Below are 19250 nucleotides of genomic sequence, written 5' to 3'. Positions count from 1 at the left end.
CCAACTGTTGCAAACAGCGACAGGCCGCTTGCCAGGGACAGTGATAGTAATTAATTAAGCCCAGAACCCTAGTGACTGATTTGGCTCACCCCCATTGGGGTTGAGATGGTCACAGTCCATCTAAGGAATAGTCTATAGAAAATATGTCTGCACTTGGAAACAGTTGTTCAGAGGCTTAATAATTATATTGTGCTGGAGAGAGCTAGCAAGTTTAAATGGGGTAAGTGCATAGTAACTGACCATTTTACAGTGCTGAATAAACCATCTGCAGTTAAGTTCCTGGGTCTGGCGCTTCCCCATGACCTTTGTCTGTATTTAACTCACCCTGCATGGCGGTGAACACTATACTGACACATTTTATAACTACATCGTAATTAGTAAAACTATAGGAAATTTTTTGTTACTAATAAATATTAATTCACATGTAAACAATTTTTTCATATTTAATAAGATCTATGAAACTACACAAACCTGAAATTATGATTTGATACCCCCTACCTCATACAGACATTCAACACACAACTGATTCGATTCTCTCTGCTTTAATGTTACATTAAAAATCAATTTAGAGGAGTCATGTTCGAGTAAAACATTATCTGAAGGTGCAAATACAAAAGTCATGTTCAGAGCATGTCCTATACCTTTTTCTTTTCCTAAAAATGTGGGGAGGAAATTTTACACTGAGTCAGCAGAAAGATCAATATGATTTTCTGGATCAACAAAATTTGTTGGAAGGTAAAGTGCAATAGGTCCACAGTGCTTTGTTCTTTATCCTAAGAGGAAGGTCTATCATATCAGAACAATATCAAAACAGACAAACAATAGGTCAGAGGTGAATGATTTCCCCTTCTGTCCCATAGAGGTTACCGACATATTAAGTAGGTAGAGCAGACCAACCTATAATCACCACCACAGGTAGTGTTAAACAGATGAGCTGCTTAACACAACTTCTGTCCAAATTCAGTCATACACAGTTGTGCCACTTAAGTGCTTGGAACCTGTGTGGGATTCCAGAGATGTATTCTGGATGCATAGGAATAGTTTATATGGAAGTAGCACATATTAGGTTAGAAACAGCTTGATGGTCTTCAATCCTCACACATAACTCAGAGGATATCTACACAGCCACACCAGTTTGCGATTAGTTCTGTACATTGTAGGTTCAATGTAGTTTTTTTCTTGTTTTCCTGTTTTAACACTGTATGATATAAAGGAATAACATTAAAGAAAAATATTCATAAGCAAAACAAACTCTCGCCAGCTGTAGATAAACATGAGGCAGATTCCTAGACAGTGTTCGCAACAGTTTCAAAGATGCATACTAGGGACTAGAGGCTTCTGTGGTCAGTTTCCGCAACATCCACTTCGTGGCTGCTGGTCCGTGCCTTGAATATTTACACCTCTGTTACGGGCAGCATGAGTAGGGTTTTGGGCATCCGATTTCGGCATTTTTTTTGCTGTACAGGAAGAAAGCACATTGAATAGGAGGCATGGATTATAAAACACAATGTACACAGAGCAGGAGTCATTCCCAAATAACAAAACCTGCTTTTGATAAGATATGTTATATACAAACAGAAATTTGGAAAACCAATAGCCATTTTAGGCCCCCCCCCTTAATTCATAATGCACCTTACTTATAGATATGCCACTCTGCCCCCCTAATATGCTTTATGCCCCCAGATAAGCCACTCTGGGGGGTGCTGCTGTCCGCCACTTCCGTCAGGGTGCCAGAAGGTCATGTCAGGCCGGCACTCCATCATAGAAGCCCCGGCAGAAGTGTCTGCGGAGGTTACATAGCTACATAGTTCACATAAGGTTGAAAAAAGACCATCAAGTTCAACTCTTCTACCTAACCTTCCTATTCTTGATCCAAAATTTTGTCTGCGTGCATTGCGCCAATGTCCACTGGCTGCCAGAGAGGAGGATCCAGGTCTGTAATCGGGTCTATACGGTCACCATCTGTGGGGGTTTTACAATGTCTGGTTCCAGCAGGCATCAGACATTTTCTCAAATAGGGGTCAGTTGACGAAAAAAATAGATTTGCCAAAATGCCAGGCACTTACCTTTACTAGGGTAGGAGGCAGCCACATAGGGCATTTTACTCTATGCACTGGATCTTTCACTTAGAGAAGCTAAGTCACTGACAATTTGGCAGCCTCTTTTGTTTCCTTAACAGAGCCTCCGTGTTTAAGTATACATAAAAGACTTTATACTGAGGTTAAGGATGCATTAGTAGGGTCTACACAAACGTTGGGAAATTGGCTTTGAAACACACAAGATGATGTGTGTACTGCAGCTCAACTAGCAGCATGGCTCAGGCTATGCCAGTGATGAAAATGGCTGTGATGAGGAGTTTTGTAGTAAACATACCTATTGCGAGGAATAACTCATTTACGTTCATAGCAGTTTTCGCTGACGTTTCCATAAATAAAAGTCCTGTATCCTCCGCGTATGCCTGAGCTTCCTGATGAGAGATTATAGAATTTTAGAATCTGGCAGGACCGAACACCAGTTCATGGTTTTACGTGACTCAAGACTCAATTTACCAGCATTAGTACCTTTCTCTAGGGAGAGGTGCATTTAGATTTTTGCTACAAGCTTGCACCGTTACCTATGCCAAAAGTTCTCCTGTTTTGACTGGTTGGTGTCATTGCAAAAAAAAAAAAGCAAGTAGGTTGCTGGGTTGTATATCTAGAGGCATTAAAGAGAGTTGGCTATACAACTGTACAGATCTCATCCAGCGTATGAGTACAGTTCTGGGGACCAAGCCTCCAGAAGGATATTTATGTATACAGTAAGGTATGCTATATGACCAAAAGTATGTGGATACCTGACCATCACACCTACATGAGCTTGTTAGACATCGCTTCAATGGACACTGAGATGAAGTACCGCTCTCTTTGTGGCTATAACTGCCACCACTGTTCTGGGAAGGCTTCCCACGAGATTTCGGAGTGTACCAGAGGGAATTTGTGCCTATTCAGCAAAGAGCATTTGTGAGGTCAAGGAACTGATGTTGAACAAGAAGGCCTGGCTCACAATTGGCATTCTAATTTATTGCAAAGGTGTGAGGGCAGGCGTGTGTAAGGGCAGGCATGTGTATATATGGGCAGGGTATATTATTTTTTATTGTTTTATAAAGCACCATCATTCCATAGGGCAGGCACGTGTATAGGGGCAGGCGTGCATAAGGTCAGTGTATAGGAGCAGGCATGTAAAGGTCAGTCTATAGGGATAGGCATGTAAGGTCAGTGTAAATGTGTGTGTACGGGCAGGCTTGTGTTAAGACAGTGTGTATAGATCTAGACCAGCCTTCTGAATATATGTGCAGCTGCAGTCAGCACCGCACTGGATATTAAATATCCAACGAAGCATGACGCCGACGGGTAGACACGATCACCAAGGCCCAACCACAGACCTGCAGGATGACAGTCTCAGAGGCTGGAAAAACAGGTAGGTAAGGGGATTAACCTAAAAAACAAAGCATGCTGAGTGATGGTATGAAGGGGAAATAATTATGGGTATAGAGGTGGATGATTTTCGTGCAATACGGGTTGATAATGACAGGAGATGGAAATCATTGGGGAATATGACTTCATGTTTAACCCCTTCGAGACAAAGGCTGATTTTACTTTTTGTACCCTTTGTGACAATGGCCTTTTTAACATTTCTGCGCTGCTTGTGTTTAGCTGTAATTTTCTTCTTTCCCGTTTACTGAACCCACACACATTAGATATTGTTTTTTTCAGGACAAGAAGGGCTTTCTTTAGATGACATTGTTTTGATTGTATCATATTATTTACTATTAAAAAAATTATAAAATATGGTGAAAAATTTAGAAAAAAATGACTGTTTCTAACTTTTAGTTGAAAAATCTTTTACTCATCTATAAAAGGTAATGAAAAAACCTGCTAAATAGATTCTACTATTTGTCCTGAGTTTAGAAATACCCAATGTTTTTATGTTTTTTTGCTTTTTTCTACCCATTATGGGGCAATAAGTACAGGTAGCGTTTTGCTATTTCAAAGCCATTTTTTCCAAATCTGGTAATTCTTCCCCCCATGTGCCATTTCGGGTATCTTTGAACCCGGCCAATGCAATTTACCCCATCAAGTCATATATTTTTGAAAACTAGACAGCCCAGGGTATTCCAAATGCTAGTATTTTAACTCTTTCCATGCACCATATCTACCACCAGTCTTTGTCAAACTTTATGGTAGTCATTTTTTTGCATTTGTTTTGTCATACACATTTTACTTCAGGTATGAATTAAAATGTTCTAGTTTATGTCACTATCACAAAACACCCCAATATGTGTTCAGCAACATCTCCTGAGCGCAGCGATACCCCACATGAATGATTTTGCCTGGCTGTTTGGGGGCAAAAGGGCCACATTTGGGGCATGCGCATTTTTCAATGTTGAACTTTGGCATTTGGGGATCCACTGCCCATGCCCTATTTGGTACATCTTTGAGCCGGGCCATTTCAGTGTGCCCAATAAACCCATATATTTTTGAAAACTAGACACCCCAGGGTATTTCAAATGCTAGTATTTTAACTCTTTCCATGCACCATATCTACCACCAGTCTTTTGTCAAACTTTGTGGTAGTCATTTTTTTGCATTTGGTTTTCCACACACATTTTAATTCAGGTATGAATTAAAATGTTCTCGTATATGTCACTATCACAAAACACCCCAATATGTGTTCAGCAACATCTCCTGAGTACAGCGATACCTCACATGAATGATTTTGCCTGGCTGTTTTGGGGCAAAAGGGCCACATTTGGGGCATGCGCTTTTTTCAATGTTGAACTTTGGCATTTGGGATCCACTGCCCATGCCCTATTTGGTACATCTTTGAGCCAGGCCATTTCAGTGTGCCCAACAAAACCATATATTTTTCAAAACTAGACACCACAGGGTATTTTAAATGCTGGTATTTTAACTCTTTGCATGCACATATTTTACCACCAGCATTTTTTCAAAGTTTGCAGTAATATTTTTGTGTGTGTATTTTTCCCACACACACCTACTTTATGTATGAATTTACAGCTCCTGGTATATGCCGCTGTCACACGACACCCCATAATGTGTTCAGCAACATCTCCTGAGTGCAGTGATACCCCACATGCATGGGTGTGTCATTTTTTGGGGGAACTAAAAGGCCACATTTGGTACGTGTGCATTTTTCTAATTGGAAATTAGATGGGTGGCCATCCTTCCCCCCGTGTTAATTGGGACGTTGTTGAACCTGGCCCATTCAATTTACCCCATCAAATCATACATTTTTTAAAAGTAGACACCCCACGGGCATTTAATATGCCAGTATTTTAACTCTTTCCATGCGAGAATTGTTTTAAGCTAATATGCTAATTTTAGGACTTGCTCACAAAAATATATTTTTTATATATATATATATTTTTTTTTTATTTTTTTTAAAAAAAAATTTAACATTTTTTTTCAACTTGGAGGTTCCCCTGATAGTGACATCAGTGGGAAATGATTTTTACATTTTACAGTTTTTTTACTATTTTTTTCTAATTATTATTAATTTTATTTTATTTTTTAATTTATTTTTACTAATCACACTGTGATTAGAAAGCTGGGCTCCATTGACTTGCATGGTGAATGCAGTACCTGTATTCAACCTGCAAGTGGAGCCAAAGTTCTCTAGATGGTCTGGACTATCTAGCGAACTTTTAAAATTTGTGGTTCCTGTTACAGGACGGCGGCCATCTTCCTTGATGGCGAAGATTGCCGGCAGCTGCGGCTGTGACCGCTCTCCGGAGCGGTCACAGCCCATCAAAAGGTTAGTGTTTGGTGTCGCTGGATGCCTCCTGATCGAGGCATTCCAGCGACACCATTTAAGTTTAGGAGGCGATCGTCGATCGCCTCCTAAACGCTTTTAAAACGGGCGTCCGCCGCCATACAAAGTATGGCGGATGTTGACGCCCCGTGGAGGGGCCAGAGATGGCCCCTTCGTGCCGATCGCGGCGTTGCTGAATGCCTCGAGGTCTGCACCCGTTTAAAGACGTGCCGGTCCTGGCACGTCAATTGTCGTAAAGCACATGCTTTTCCGTGCCGTGCCAGGACCGGCAATTGTCATTAAGGGGTTAATGATGGTCGGGGCACGCACACATACACACCCTTTCTAAGCACTATACACACATTGTAAACCTTGTTAAGATAACTATTACAAAAGGTTATAGGCATTTCTGTTAATCTACATGTTTCTCATTTGATCTATACCTGCATCTTACTCAGTTGATCGGATTCCATGTGGTTTCTCATTTATGAAATGCCAAAGATTTTTGCATATTTTGACATAGAAAATGTCTTTGGACCCTTGTAAGACAGCTTAGATTTTTTTTTTTTTTTTTTAAACATTAAAGGGTTATTAGGACTGTTCTAAAATATTTTTTTACACGTCTATTTTTATGAGATACCGGTTTATTTGCCCGTTTCTCATCTACAGTGAAAGTGATTTCTGTGTTTTTAAGAACTTTTTTCAGTTATTAAAGTAAACTCCAAAATGTTTAATTTCATACTTACAATATTATTTAGCATTATTTGAACTTATACAGGTACTCTCCCAGATGGGCCCAACTCATCACATGATTTTATAGGCCACAGTGATATTAAGAACTAAGGGTTTTCATATGCATCTTATTTATGATTAATTTGTTGTTGAAATATACTTTATAAATATATGGTCTGCCCCTATTCTGAAGAAAGAAATATTTGGGCCAGGACCCCACATGTGCCATATGCACAATAATGGCACTATGAAATATGGGGCTGGTATTCAGTTATTTCCAGGGCTGGCTTTTATTTACACTTGGGCATTGCGCATAGTGATCTTCAGCTTCAGTGCATCTGCTAGGTCAGGGGTGTCCAAGTTTTTTCTGCAGTGGGCCACTTCATCAGAATTGTATACGTGCGAGGGCCGCACTCATTTTTCACTGCGTGAAAATATGGCCTTTAATAAAATATGCAGATTAAAATAAAGTAAATGACACAAAACCTTTACTTTTCCTCTCACTGATTTCTGGGCCTAGAAAGTTTTGTGACCATAAATTCAGGATTCTGGATAAGTTAAAATGAAATAGTTCTATTTATTTTAGGGATACACCGAAATGAAAATTTTGGACCAAAACCGAAAATTCAGGGTTCACTTAGCCAAACTGAAAATGACCCCCCCCCTTTTAATAAAAGTAAGTTACACACCAAAATTGTACAAAAAAAATTATATATTGTGATTGTTAACAGCAATCTCTGGCATACCCAGATTCCAGCGTGTACTGGTTGGCTGGGCATTGTACCAGTAATTTTTGTCCAATTTTAGTGTTTAACCACACTTTTATTAAAAGTAACACGCCACAATTGGACAAAAAAAAAATCAACAATATGACTTGGCATGATAGGAGTGTGATTGCTAACAGCAAACACACGCTTTTCATACCCAGGCAACCAGTAAATGCTGGAACCTAGGCATGATGGGAGTGTGATTGCTGTTAGCAGATTGCTGTTAGCAATCACACTCCTATCATGCCAAGTCAGCCAGTACATGCTGGTACAGGGTGGCTGTAAGTGCAGACCCCATACTGCTGGCAGCATCAATACACAAGGGGGGCAGCTAGCCAGGTTTCAGCATGTACTGGCTGACTTGGCATGATAGGAGTGTGATTGCTAATAGTAAACACACTCTTTTTATACCCAGGCAACCAGTAAATGCTGGAACCTGATGATGGGACTGTGATTGCTGTTAGCAGATTGCTGTTAGCAATCACACTCCTATCATGCCAAATCAGCCAGTACATGCTGGTACAGGGTGGCTGTAAGTGCAGACTCCATACTGCTGGCAGCATCAATACAAGAGGGGGGCAGCTAGCCAGGTTTCAGCATGTACTGGCTGACTTAGCATGCTAGGAGTGTGATTGCTAACAGCAATCACAGTCCCATCATGCCTAGGTTCCAGCACTTACACACTCATTCATTCATATACTCATTCATTCACACATTCATTCCCTCACAGGCATACTCATTCAAACAACCTCCCCCACCCCCTTACCTACTACAGCTCTCGATGCCACTCACAGACTTCAGCAGGGGGCGTGGCCTCCCTCGTTCTCCCCACAGAGGAGGCAGGACTGGAGCAGTGAAAAGACCCTCCCACAAGTAAACGGCAGGGCTTGTGATCCTGGCTGCCGATCTCACGCGGGCCGCACCTTGAGGTCACGCGGGCCGCATTTGGCACGCGGGCCGCATGTTGGACGCCCCTGTGCTAGGTGATTGAAGTTTTATAAAGCTCTCGACGCACAGGGCTTGTGCCAACATTTGGAACTTTGTAGCTGGTGATGTTACAGAGGACAGACACATTTTATGCTGTATGTGCTTCAGCCCTAACTCTGTGACTGAGAATGGTCTACCGCTTTGCAGCTGTAGTTACACCTAGATGCTTCTTCTTCACAATAATAATAATAATAATAATAATACATTAGCCAGGGGAAAAACTGACTTCTGGAAAATGTCGCATCCTCTGATTATTCAGGATAAACCATTTTACTGCCGATGTTTGTCTATGGAATCACTGCAACACCTAAACTTAATTAGGAGAGGTGTCCACATATTTGTGTATAAAGAGTGGTTTAGCACTGGTTTGATGTTCTTATGTTCCAATTAATTTACTTTATCTGTGAACCTGGAGGCTGCCATTTTTTTTTTACCAACAAGGGAATATAAGATAAAAAAACTAAAAATGGGTACCTACTGACATTACTTTGATATAATGATATCCACAAAATACATCTCTCATGGGAGCCATTCAAGTAAAAAATAAACCACTAAATAAAAATTAATTTTGTTAAATGTAAAAATGTGCTAACCAGGTTGTGTTAATATCAGGTTGCCCAAGCTTACCTCAAATTCCACCATCCTTTTTTCTGCTAAGTCAAATTTGTTACCAGCCAAAGCAATGACTATATTAGGACTAGCCTGCCTCTGTAATTCTTTTACCCACGCCTTTGCTCGCTCAAATGTCTCCTGGATAAGAAAGAAAGAAAGATTAGTACAGATATAAAAATGTTACACGGTAAAAAACATTTCTATCAGGCTTTAGAGATATCTGTCCCAGGGGTTTTTGGTACCTTAAATCCTGGAGCAATTTTGCCATGTGTTGGTTCAGCCTTTATTCCCCTTTCCCGATAATAGTGCACCCATGTAAACTATACATTTTCAAGGAGAGATCCCAAAGTTACATGATAATCAGAAACTTTAGTAAATTCTAGCAAAACAGAAGGAAAAAAAAAACCAAAAAAAAAACCCATTCCCTTCTGAACCATCACAAAATTTGTGAAATTGACAGAAAATACCCTTATAATGTATCAATTCAGGTGTCTGGATCTATTTATATAGAATTCCCACATTTTTCAAACAGTTATAGGGAACATATTATAAGGTGCATATAATGTTTTTGAAACTATTGCATTTTTTTTATTTGGGATGCTGGGTTTGCTACTATAATTTTTAACAAAGATTACCCACAATACCCACAAAATGATATATTTCTACAAAGCAGACAACCCTGAGTATCTCATTAGGAGCAATTGGACAATTTTCATGCAGCTATTTGGCCACCAATCCCTGTCAAATCATTTCCCGTGCTTTGGATTTTTTGGGACATGGAGTATGTGTTAAGGCAGAGAAATCCAGCCTAAATAGTTCTGCCGCATCTTCGGATTCCGAAATACCAACATGAACATTATAGGTCACAAGTAGGAACGTGCTTGTATATTGGATCAGGTGTTTTGGTAGGCCTATGAAGCAACTTAGCAGTCTCCCAGGAGAAAATATTCCCATAAAATATGTATTTTAGGAAAGCTGTCTACCAGAGTATTTCACCAGGAGAACTGGAAATATTTTCATGCAAACTCAATCACTGCCCAACTCAGCCGTTGCAATAATTTCCTGTGCTTTATCACCAACTGAATTGTTCAGTTGCATCTCCTGATTACAGAAATACTCCACATGCAATTTTTTTTTTAACCCCTTCGTGACAACAGCCGATTTTATTTTTTGTACCCTTCGTGCTCGTGTTTAGCAGTAATTTTCTTCTTTCCCGTTTACTGAACCCACACAAGTTATATATTGTTTTTTAAGGGAAAGAATGGCTTTCATTAGATGTCATTATTTTGATTGTATCATATCATTTACTAATTAAAAAAAAAAAAAACTATAAAATAATGTGCAAAATTTAGAAAAAAAAAATAGTACTTCTACTTGAAAAATCTTTTACTCAGCTATAAAAGCTAATGAAAAAACCTGCTAAATAGATTCTACTGTTTGTCCTGAGTTTAGAAATACCCAATGTTTTGGGTTTTTTGCTTTTTTTCTGCACGTTAGGGGGCAATAAGTACAGGTAGCATTTTGCTATTTCAAAACCACTTTTTCAAAATCTGGTAATTCTTCCCCCCATGTGCCATTTCAGTTATCTTTGAAGCTGGCCAATGCAATTTACCCCATCAAACCATATATTTTTGAAGACTAGACACCCCAGGGTATTTCAAATGCTAGTATTTTAACTCTTTCCATGTACTCATTCTACCAGAACTCTTTGTCAAACTTTGTGGCAGTCATTTTTGTGTTTTTTTTTCCCCCACACACATTTTACTTCATTTCTGAAATAACAGGTCCTGGTATATTTCACTGTCACACAACACCTCTATATGTGTTCAGTAACATCTTCTTAGTACAGTGATACCACCCATGCATGGGTTTGCCTGGCTGCTTTGGGGCAATTCCATAACATTTTCCCCTGCAAATTCCTTGATGACAATTGACGGTCCGGGGACGTCACGTGAAAACAAACAGTTAACGACAATTGACGTGCCAGGACCGTCATGACTTCAAACGGGTGCAGAACGATATCTATGTTCGCTTTCTGCACCCAAATGGTGTTGCTGTAACTCCTCAGCAACACAGACATCGGCATCAGGGGCGACTTGCATTTGGGGCATGTGCATTTTTCAATGTTGAATTTTATTTGGTGGGTCCGCTGCACATGCCTTATTTGGTACATCTTTGCACCCAGTCAATTCAGTGTGCCCTATAAAACCACTTATTTTTGAAAACTAGACACCCCAGTGCATTTCAAATGCTGGTATTTTAACCCCTTAACGTCCATTGCCGGGTCAGGCACGCCATGCAAAACGGTCACTTAACGACCTATGACGTGCCTGACACGTCATCAGACTTAAACAAGCTTAGAAACGATCACTTTCTAAGCTTAAACGGTCTTGCTGTAATGCCTCGATGTCGAGGCATTCAGCAACACTGAGATCGGCATGATGGGCCATGTCTGGCCCCTCCCCGGGGCGTCAACATCCGCCATACATTGTATGCCCGTTTTAAAAGCGTTTAGGAGGCGATCAACGATCACCTCCTAAACTTCAATGGTGTCGCTGGAATGCCTCGATTAGGAGACATCCAAAAAGAGTAAAATAAATAAAAAAATAAAGTTTATTATTATGAGCAAGTGCTAAAATTAGCGCTGTATCTTCCCAAAAATCCTGACATGGAAAAATTTAAATAAAAGCATTTCAAATACCCAAGGGGTGTCTAATTTAAAAAAATGAATGGTTTGATGGGGTAAATTGGAGTGGCTGGGCTCAAAGATGGGGCATAGGCACAGACTGCCCGAAATGGGGGGGGAAAAAAAGCACACTTCCAAAATGTGCCATTTTAACCCCAAACACCAGACAAACCCATACATGTGGGGTATGACTGAACTCGGGAGATGTTCCTGAACACATATTTGATAGTGACGTATACCCGGAGCTATAAATGTATACCCAAAGTACAATTTGTGTAAAAAAATACCAAAAAAATACTAACACAAAGTGTGGCAAAGGCTGGTGGTAGAATCTGATGCATGGAAAGGGTTAAATACTACCATTTTAAGTACCTTGGGGTGTCTAGTTTTAAAAAATATATGGTTTTATGAGGTAAATTGTAGTGGCCAGGCTCAAAGATAGGGCATAGGCACAGACTGACCAAAATAGGGGAAAAAAAAGCGCACTTCCCAAATGTGGCCTTTTAACCCCAAACAGCAGTCAAACCCATACATGGGTGGTATCACTGTACTCGAGAGATGTTGTTGAACACATATTAGGGTGTTGTTTGATAGTGATGTATACCTGAAGTTATAAATGTATACCCAAAGTACAATTTGTGTAAAAAAAAAAATACCAAAAAAATACTAACACAAAGTGTGGCAAAGGCTGGTGGTAGAATCTCATGCATGGAAAGGGTTAAAATACTAGCATTTGAAATACCTTGGGGTGTCTAGTTTTCAAAAATATATGGTTTGATGAGGTAAATTGAATTAGCCGGCTTCAAATATGGTCCTATTAGGACATGGGGGCAGAATGACCAGATGTAAAAGTTCCAAGTTAAAAAATTGTGCACTTCCTAAATGTGGCGTTTTACCTCCCAAACAACCCGACAAACCCATGCATGGGGGGGTATGACTGTACTCGGGAGATGTTGCTGAACACATATTGGGGTGTTGTTTGAAAGTGATGTATACCAGGAGCTGTAAATCCATACCTGAAGAGCAATTTTAGCGATAAAAAACACAAAATAAATTACTACCACAAAGTTTGACAAAGACTGGTGGTAGAATTAGTGCATGGAAAGAGTTAAAATTCTAGCATTTGAAATACCTTGGGGTGTCTAGTTTTCCAAAATATATGATTTGATGGGGTAAATTGCATTGGCCGGCTTCAAAGATACCCGAAATGGCACATGGGGGGAAGAATTACCAGATTTGGAAAAAATGGTTTTGAAATAGCAAAACGCTACTTGTACTTAATGCTCCATAACGTGCAGAAAAAAGCAAAAAGACATAAAAACACTGGGTATTTCTAAACTCAGGACAAATAGTAGAATATATTTAGTAGGTTTTTTCATTAGCTTTTTTGGATGAGTAAAAGATTTTTGGGGTAAAAGTCAGAAAATGTGTTTTTTTTTTTACATTTTTCATCATATTTTATTATTTTTTTTATGGGAAATTAGATAATATGATTAAAACAATGGTATCTGAGGAAAGCCCTTCTTGTCCTGAAAAAAACAACATATAATTTTTGTGGGTTCACTAAATGAGTGAAGAGAAAATTACATCTAAACACGAACACAAAAGTGTTAAAACAGCCTCGGTCCCAATGGTACAAAAGGTAAAACACAGCCTGGTCCTTAACCCCTTAACGACAATTGCCGGTCCTGGCACGACACGGAAAAGCATGTGCTTTACGACAACTGACGTGCCAGGACCGGCACGTCTTTAAACGGGTGCAGAAAGCGATCTGTTTTCGCTTTCTGCACCCAAAAAACGTTGCTGAATGCCTCGACCTCGAGGCATTCAGCAACGCCGCTATCGGAACGAAGGGGCCATCTCTGGCCCCTCCACGGGGCGTCAACATCCGCCATACTTTGTATGGCGGCGGACGCCCGTATTAAAAGCGTCTAAACTTAAATGGTGTCGCTGGAATGCCTCGATCAGGAGGCATCCAGCGACACCAAACACTTACCTTTCGATGGGCTGTGACCGCTCCGGAGAGCGGTCACAGCCGCAGCTGCCGATGATCTTCGCCATCAAGCAAGATGGCCGCTGCCCTGTAACAGGAACAAACAAATTTTAAAAGTTCGCTAGACGGTCCAGACCATCTAGAGAACTTTGGCTCCACTTGCAGGCTGAATACAGGTACTGCATTCACCATGCAAGTCAATGGAAGCCAGCTTTCTAATCACAGTGTGATTAGTAAAAATAAATTAAAAAATAAAATAAAATTTATAATAATTAGAAAAAAAATAGTAAAAAACTAGTAAAATGTAAAAATCATTTCCCACTGATGTCACTATCAGGGGAACCTCCAAGTTGAAAAAAAATGTTAAAATTTTTTTTTTTAAAAGACAAAAAAAAAATATATATATATAAAAAATATATTTTTGTGAGCAAGTCCTAAAATTAGCATATTAGCTTAAAACAATTCTCGCATGGAAAGAGTTAAAATACTGGCATATTAAATGCCCGTGGGGTGTCTACTTTTAAAAAAGGTATGATTTGATGGGGTAAATTGAATTGGCCAGGTTCAACAACGTCCCAATTAACACCGGGGGAAGGATGGCCACACACCTAATTTCCAATTAGAAAAATGCACACGTACCAAATGTGGCCTTTTAGTTCCCACAAAAATGACACACCCATGCATGTGGGATATCACTGCACTCAGGAGATGTTGCTGAACACATTATGGGGTGTCGTGTGACAGCGGCATATATCAGGAGCTGTAAATTCATACATAAAGTAGGTGTGTGGGGGAAAAATACACACACAAAAATACTACTGCAAACTTTGAAAACATGCTGGTGGTAAAATGTGTGCATGCAAAGAGTTAAAATACCAGCATTTAAAATACCCTGTGGTGTCTAGTTTAGAAAAATATATGGTTTTGTTGGGCACACTGAAATGGCCCGGCTCAAAGATGTACCAAATAGGGCAAGGGCAGTGGATCCCCAAATGCCAAAGTTCAACATTGAAAAAATGCGCATGCCCCAAATGTGGCCCTTTTGCCCCCAAACGGCCAGGCAAAATCCTTCATGTGAGGTATCGCTGTACTCAGGAGATGTTGCTGAACACATATTGGGGTGTTTTGTGATAGTGACATATACCAGAACCTGTTTATTTATACCTAAAGTAAAATGTGTGTGAAAAAACAAATGCAAAAAAATGACTACCACAAAGTTTGACAAAGACTGGTGGTAGATATGGTGCATGGAAAGAGTTAAAATACTAGCATTTGGAATACCCTGGGCTGTCTAGTTTTCAAAAATATATGATTTGATGGGGTAAATTGCATTGGCCGGGTTCAAAGATACCCGAAATGGCACATGAGGGGAAGAATTACCAGATTTGGAAAAAATGGCTTTGAAATAGCAAAACGCTACCTGTACTTATTGTCCCATAATGGGTAGAAAAAAGCAAAAAAACATAAAAACATTGGGTATTTCTAAACTCAGGACAAATAGTAGAATCCATTTAGCAGGTTTTTTCATTACCTTTTATAGATGAGTAAAAGATTTTTCAACTAAAAGTTAGAAACAGTCATTTTTTTTTCTAAATTTTTCACCATATTTTATACTTTTTTTAGTAGTAAATAATATGATACAATCAAAACAATGTCATCTAAAGAAAGCCCTTCTTGTCCTGAAAAAAACAATATCTAATGTGTGTGGGTTCAGTAAACGGGAAAGAAGAAAATTACAACTAAACACGAGCAGCGCAGAAATGTTAAAACGGCCATTGTCACGAAGGGTACAAAAAGTAAAATCAGCCTTTGTCACGAAGGGGTTAAGGGGTTAACTCTTTCCATGCACTAATTCTACCACTATTTTTTGTGTGTATTTTCCCCCCACACACGTTGTACTTTAGGTATGATTTTACAGGTCCTGGTATATGTCACTGTCACACAACACCGCCAATACGTGTTCAGCAACATCTCCTGAGTACAGTGATACCCAGCATGCATGGGTTTATCAGGTTGTTTGGGGGCTAAAAGGCCACATTTGGGACATGTGCATTTTTCAAATTGGAAATTAGACATGTGGTCATCCTTCATGTGTTAACAGAGACATTGTTGAACCCGGCCAATTCAATTTACCCCATCAAATCATTCATGGGCATTTAACATGCCAGTATTTTAACTCTTTCCATTTGAAAATAAAGCGCTAATTTTAGGACTTGCTCATAAAAATATTTTATATATTTTGATATATTTTTTATTATTATTATTAATTATTAACATTTTTAGGAACTGGAAGGTTCCCCTGATGGTGACATCAATGGGAAATTATTATTTTTTCCTTATTTATTTTACTAATCACATTGTGATTAGAAAGCTGCGCTCCATTGACTTGCATAGTTGGATGCAGTACCTGTATTCCACCTGCAAGTGGAGCCAGAGTTCTCAGGATGGTCTGGAGAGACTCTCCCGGGAACTCTTTTCAACCTTTATTATTTTTTTTAAAGGATGTGCCGCCATCTTGCAAGTCGCCCCTGATGCCGATCTGTGTTGCTGAGGAGTTACAGCAACACCATTTGGGTGCAGAAAGCGAACATAGATATCGTTCTGCACCCGTTTGAAGGCATGACGGTCCTGGCACGTCAATTGTCGTTAACTGTTTGTTTTCACGTGACGTCCCCGGACCGTCAATTGTCATCAAGGAATTTGCAGGGGAAAATGTTATGGAATTGTGCCAATTGAGAATACATCGTGGCTCACCCTAAATGAATGTAAAAAAGGCCTGGCAGAGAGGGAAAGGAAGGGCACTGGCACCTTGAGTCATTCCCAATAGCCTTTTTCTGATGCCTCTGTTTGGCAGCAGTGGGGGGAGGGGGATTGTGCAAGGGAAATGCCTGCCAGTGTACTCATCAAATAGGATATCCCTCAGGAGTTTTAGTTGAAAATCATGGAAGGTGTAGATCTTCCCAATTCCACATTTCCTGTACAGCACAAATGTGTACTACATGGCAAGCTGCGCGAGGTACAGTACATGGCCACCTCAACACCAGGTACGGTTGTAGACACAGGTCGGAAAAATCTTTACTCCCCATGTTCCCCATTTGATGATGCGCTGAGGTTTGAGCTTCTGTGCATCACCTTCCCATCGTACACTGACAGGTACCACTGGCTCATTGTGTATAGTCACAATATAGCATATGATATACACATCCTTATCAGTGTTTCTTAAGGGCCAACAACTCATTATTGTGCAAAGCACCGGTAGTGCCGTGCCACTGCTTGGCATAGGTCAATTGTGAGGAAAAACCGCAAAGGTTCTCCCAGTGCTGGGGTATCAACTAAAAATAATAAAATAAATGGGCTGCTTTAAAAGAAATCATCCACCCATAGCCGGTAGCCCTTGTTCAAACAGGGGAGAAGAAGGTACCACACAATTTTAGGGCGCTAGGCCTAGCTGCTGCCCGACACTAGGGTGCATGTTTATTTGAGCTACTAGCAACTCAAAAAAATATGAGAAAAATGTATTTCTGGGTCGGCCATATTTGGGTAGACCCAACTTTGATCAGGCACAGGTTCTTCATACCTCATTTTAGCAGGTGGAATCTGGCAATCATCATCATCATCTGGCACGTTAAATATTGGCTCAATCTGACGCAACACTAGACAATGCCAGATATTGGGTCAATATCTGATGCAGACACAGTGGCTTCAGCATCTGACCCCACCATAAAATGTGTAAGCCTCCTCAGCACTTTTCCATTAAATTGATCTGCATTAACAGTTATCCACCAGTATTTGCTGAAGCAGGTTCTCACCGGTTTAGTAATGTCAAATACCACAATGGCTGCCTGGGCTCCTCTGTAGTACATTGGGGCGAGGCTGTGATATCGTTCTTGTCCTGCAGTGTCCCAGATCTCGAACTTTACTGTTGTATCATCCAGGCACACAGACTGAGCTAGAAAGGCAGCTGGAGGGACACAGGGAACAGGGAAGTGAGCTTAGCATCCACTCTAGAACTCCTCTGCCTCTTTGCAATGGTTGGGTGCCCTTCTGAAAGCAAAGAGGTTAAACTAGAAACATATTTACACTTTACAATTTAAATATATATATATATACACCATATATCAATTTTAGAAGGTAGCAAACTATAGTACAGCTTTTAGACAAACTATTGTGGGAACCTTATGGGAAATATTGAAAAAATACAGAATGAAAAATCCCAATTATGGCAAAACATTCAAAATTTTGAGAAATTCTATTTACGCATGACAGGTCTATCTTTATACTTGTACTTATTTTGCCTCAGTGGTGTTCTCTCAAACTACCAAATTTGAACTTTTGGTGATTTCTCCAAACTCAGCAAATTCCCACGATCAAATATGGTTCCAATTTTAATAGCACTTTTACCTTTTAAAATATATTTCCCAAGTAGATGAACACCAAAAAAAAAAAAAAAAAAAAGTCATGCCTGGTTCACACCCAATATTACTCAAAGAAAAACGTAAAATTATCCTTATTTTTGTTTTTCCATTAAAGCAAGTGTTTAGGTAAAAAAAATGATTTAGTAAAGAGGCAACTGAGTGCACCATACATTGCTTACCTCATTGAACTCATGTACTCCTTATACCAACCCTTGAGCGGACTACATCAAACTTTCACACACTCCAACTCAATTGCCATTGTTAGGCATTTTTTTATACATTGGTGCAAAAACATGCAGCTTACTCAAAATGATTCAGATGCACACCATTTATAACTTAAGTCTAATGTCCTTGACACCCTCTCTAAAGGAGAATGCATTTCCAAGTACTGTGTGAGAACTGTAACCCCTTCATGAACGGGGGGGGGGTGTTACCATGTTTGCACTAAATGGCCAGAGCAGTTTTTGTACCCTATTGCACACACGCACACAGGAAGGAGAAGAGAGATGTTAACCCCAGATTAAAATACATAGTCTCAGGACCAACCGCTTACTGATCCTAGAAGGCTCTCTGCACCAAGTAGAGCTGCAAATTTTATTTCAATCTGCAACCATGTGATGTTTTGCAATAGAGGCAGTCTCTTGTCTATGAATTCCCACAATCCCTTACTGTTGACAACATAAGTATGAGACAAGAAAACACACAGTGACAAACAAACTATTATTCCCCCTCACAGCTCACAAAGTATTGCTTCTTACAATCCTTGAAGGAAATGCATTGGAAATTGTGGCCATGACCGTACCAACAATATTACAATAAAAACATTAGAGAATTAAGATTTTACTACCTCCTATTGTGGTCTCCTGGAACTCATCGAACTGACCCTTAACGAACCGCAATACCAGACTGGATTTTCCTACCGCCATGTCCCCAAGGAGCACAAGTTTGAACTGACAGATTTTAGTCTGGCCCAGTCCATTAGACCGCAAATTTCCCCTGCCGGCCATGGTGTTGAATTGGTCTTTGTTGCGTTCACTCAAGCAAATGATATTTGATGTTGTAATGAAAAATCTTTTCCAATCTTTGGAAATCAATTCTGTTAAAGAAAAAACAAAATCAGGAAAGTAGCTGACTTAAGGACAAATATATTAACACTTGTTGACTAGACATGTGGCAAAAATAAAACAAAAGCTGGCTGAGCTTAGTGTTGGAAATTACAATAGCATTATATTTTCTTGTGTATGAGA

The 19250-nt window shown here is 39.8% G+C and overlaps 1 protein-coding gene across 1 annotated transcript; it reads right to left on the bottom strand.

Annotated features, from left to right (window-relative positions):
- Positions 1–1344: 1344 nt before the first annotated feature.
- LOC149287540 (ras-related protein Rab-5B-like) lies at positions 1345–19010 on the bottom strand. The gene is made up of 5 exons (XM_089492682.1): positions 18851–19010; positions 17398–17549; positions 8925–9047; positions 2374–2467; positions 1345–1457 (listed from the first exon to the last, which is right to left on the bottom strand). The coding sequence occupies exons 1-5, from the start codon at positions 19008–19010 to the stop codon at positions 1345–1347; spliced, it is 642 nt and encodes a 213-aa protein (XP_089348808.1).
- Positions 19011–19250: the final 240 nt, after the last annotated feature.

This window comes from Sceloporus occidentalis, unplaced genomic scaffold (assembly GCF_023333645.1).
Source record: "Sceloporus occidentalis isolate IW3139 unplaced genomic scaffold, rSceOcc1.0.p SCAF_59, whole genome shotgun sequence".
In the NCBI taxonomy this organism is placed as follows: Eukaryota; Metazoa; Chordata; class Lepidosauria; order Squamata; family Phrynosomatidae; genus Sceloporus; species Sceloporus occidentalis.
Note: the sequence above shows the minus strand (reverse complement) of the source record. Positions and strands in the feature narration are given on the sequence as shown.

What these genes read in the sequence shown, in the direction of transcription:
- LOC149287540 (XM_089492682.1), bottom strand. Translation starts at nt 19,010, where the DNA reads ATGGCCGGCAGGGGAAATTTGCGGTCTAATGGACTGGGCCAGACTAAA. An exon ending in AAAGGATGGTGGAATTTGAG is followed by an intron (nt 2,468 to 8,924) that starts GTAAGCTTGGGC and finishes ATCTCTCATCAG; the next exon opens with GAAGCTCAGGCATACGCGGA. An exon ending in TGAGTTATTCCTCGCAATAG is followed by an intron (nt 1,458 to 2,373) that starts GTATGTTTACTA and finishes CTTCCTGTACAG; the next exon opens with CAAAAAAAATGCCGAAATCG.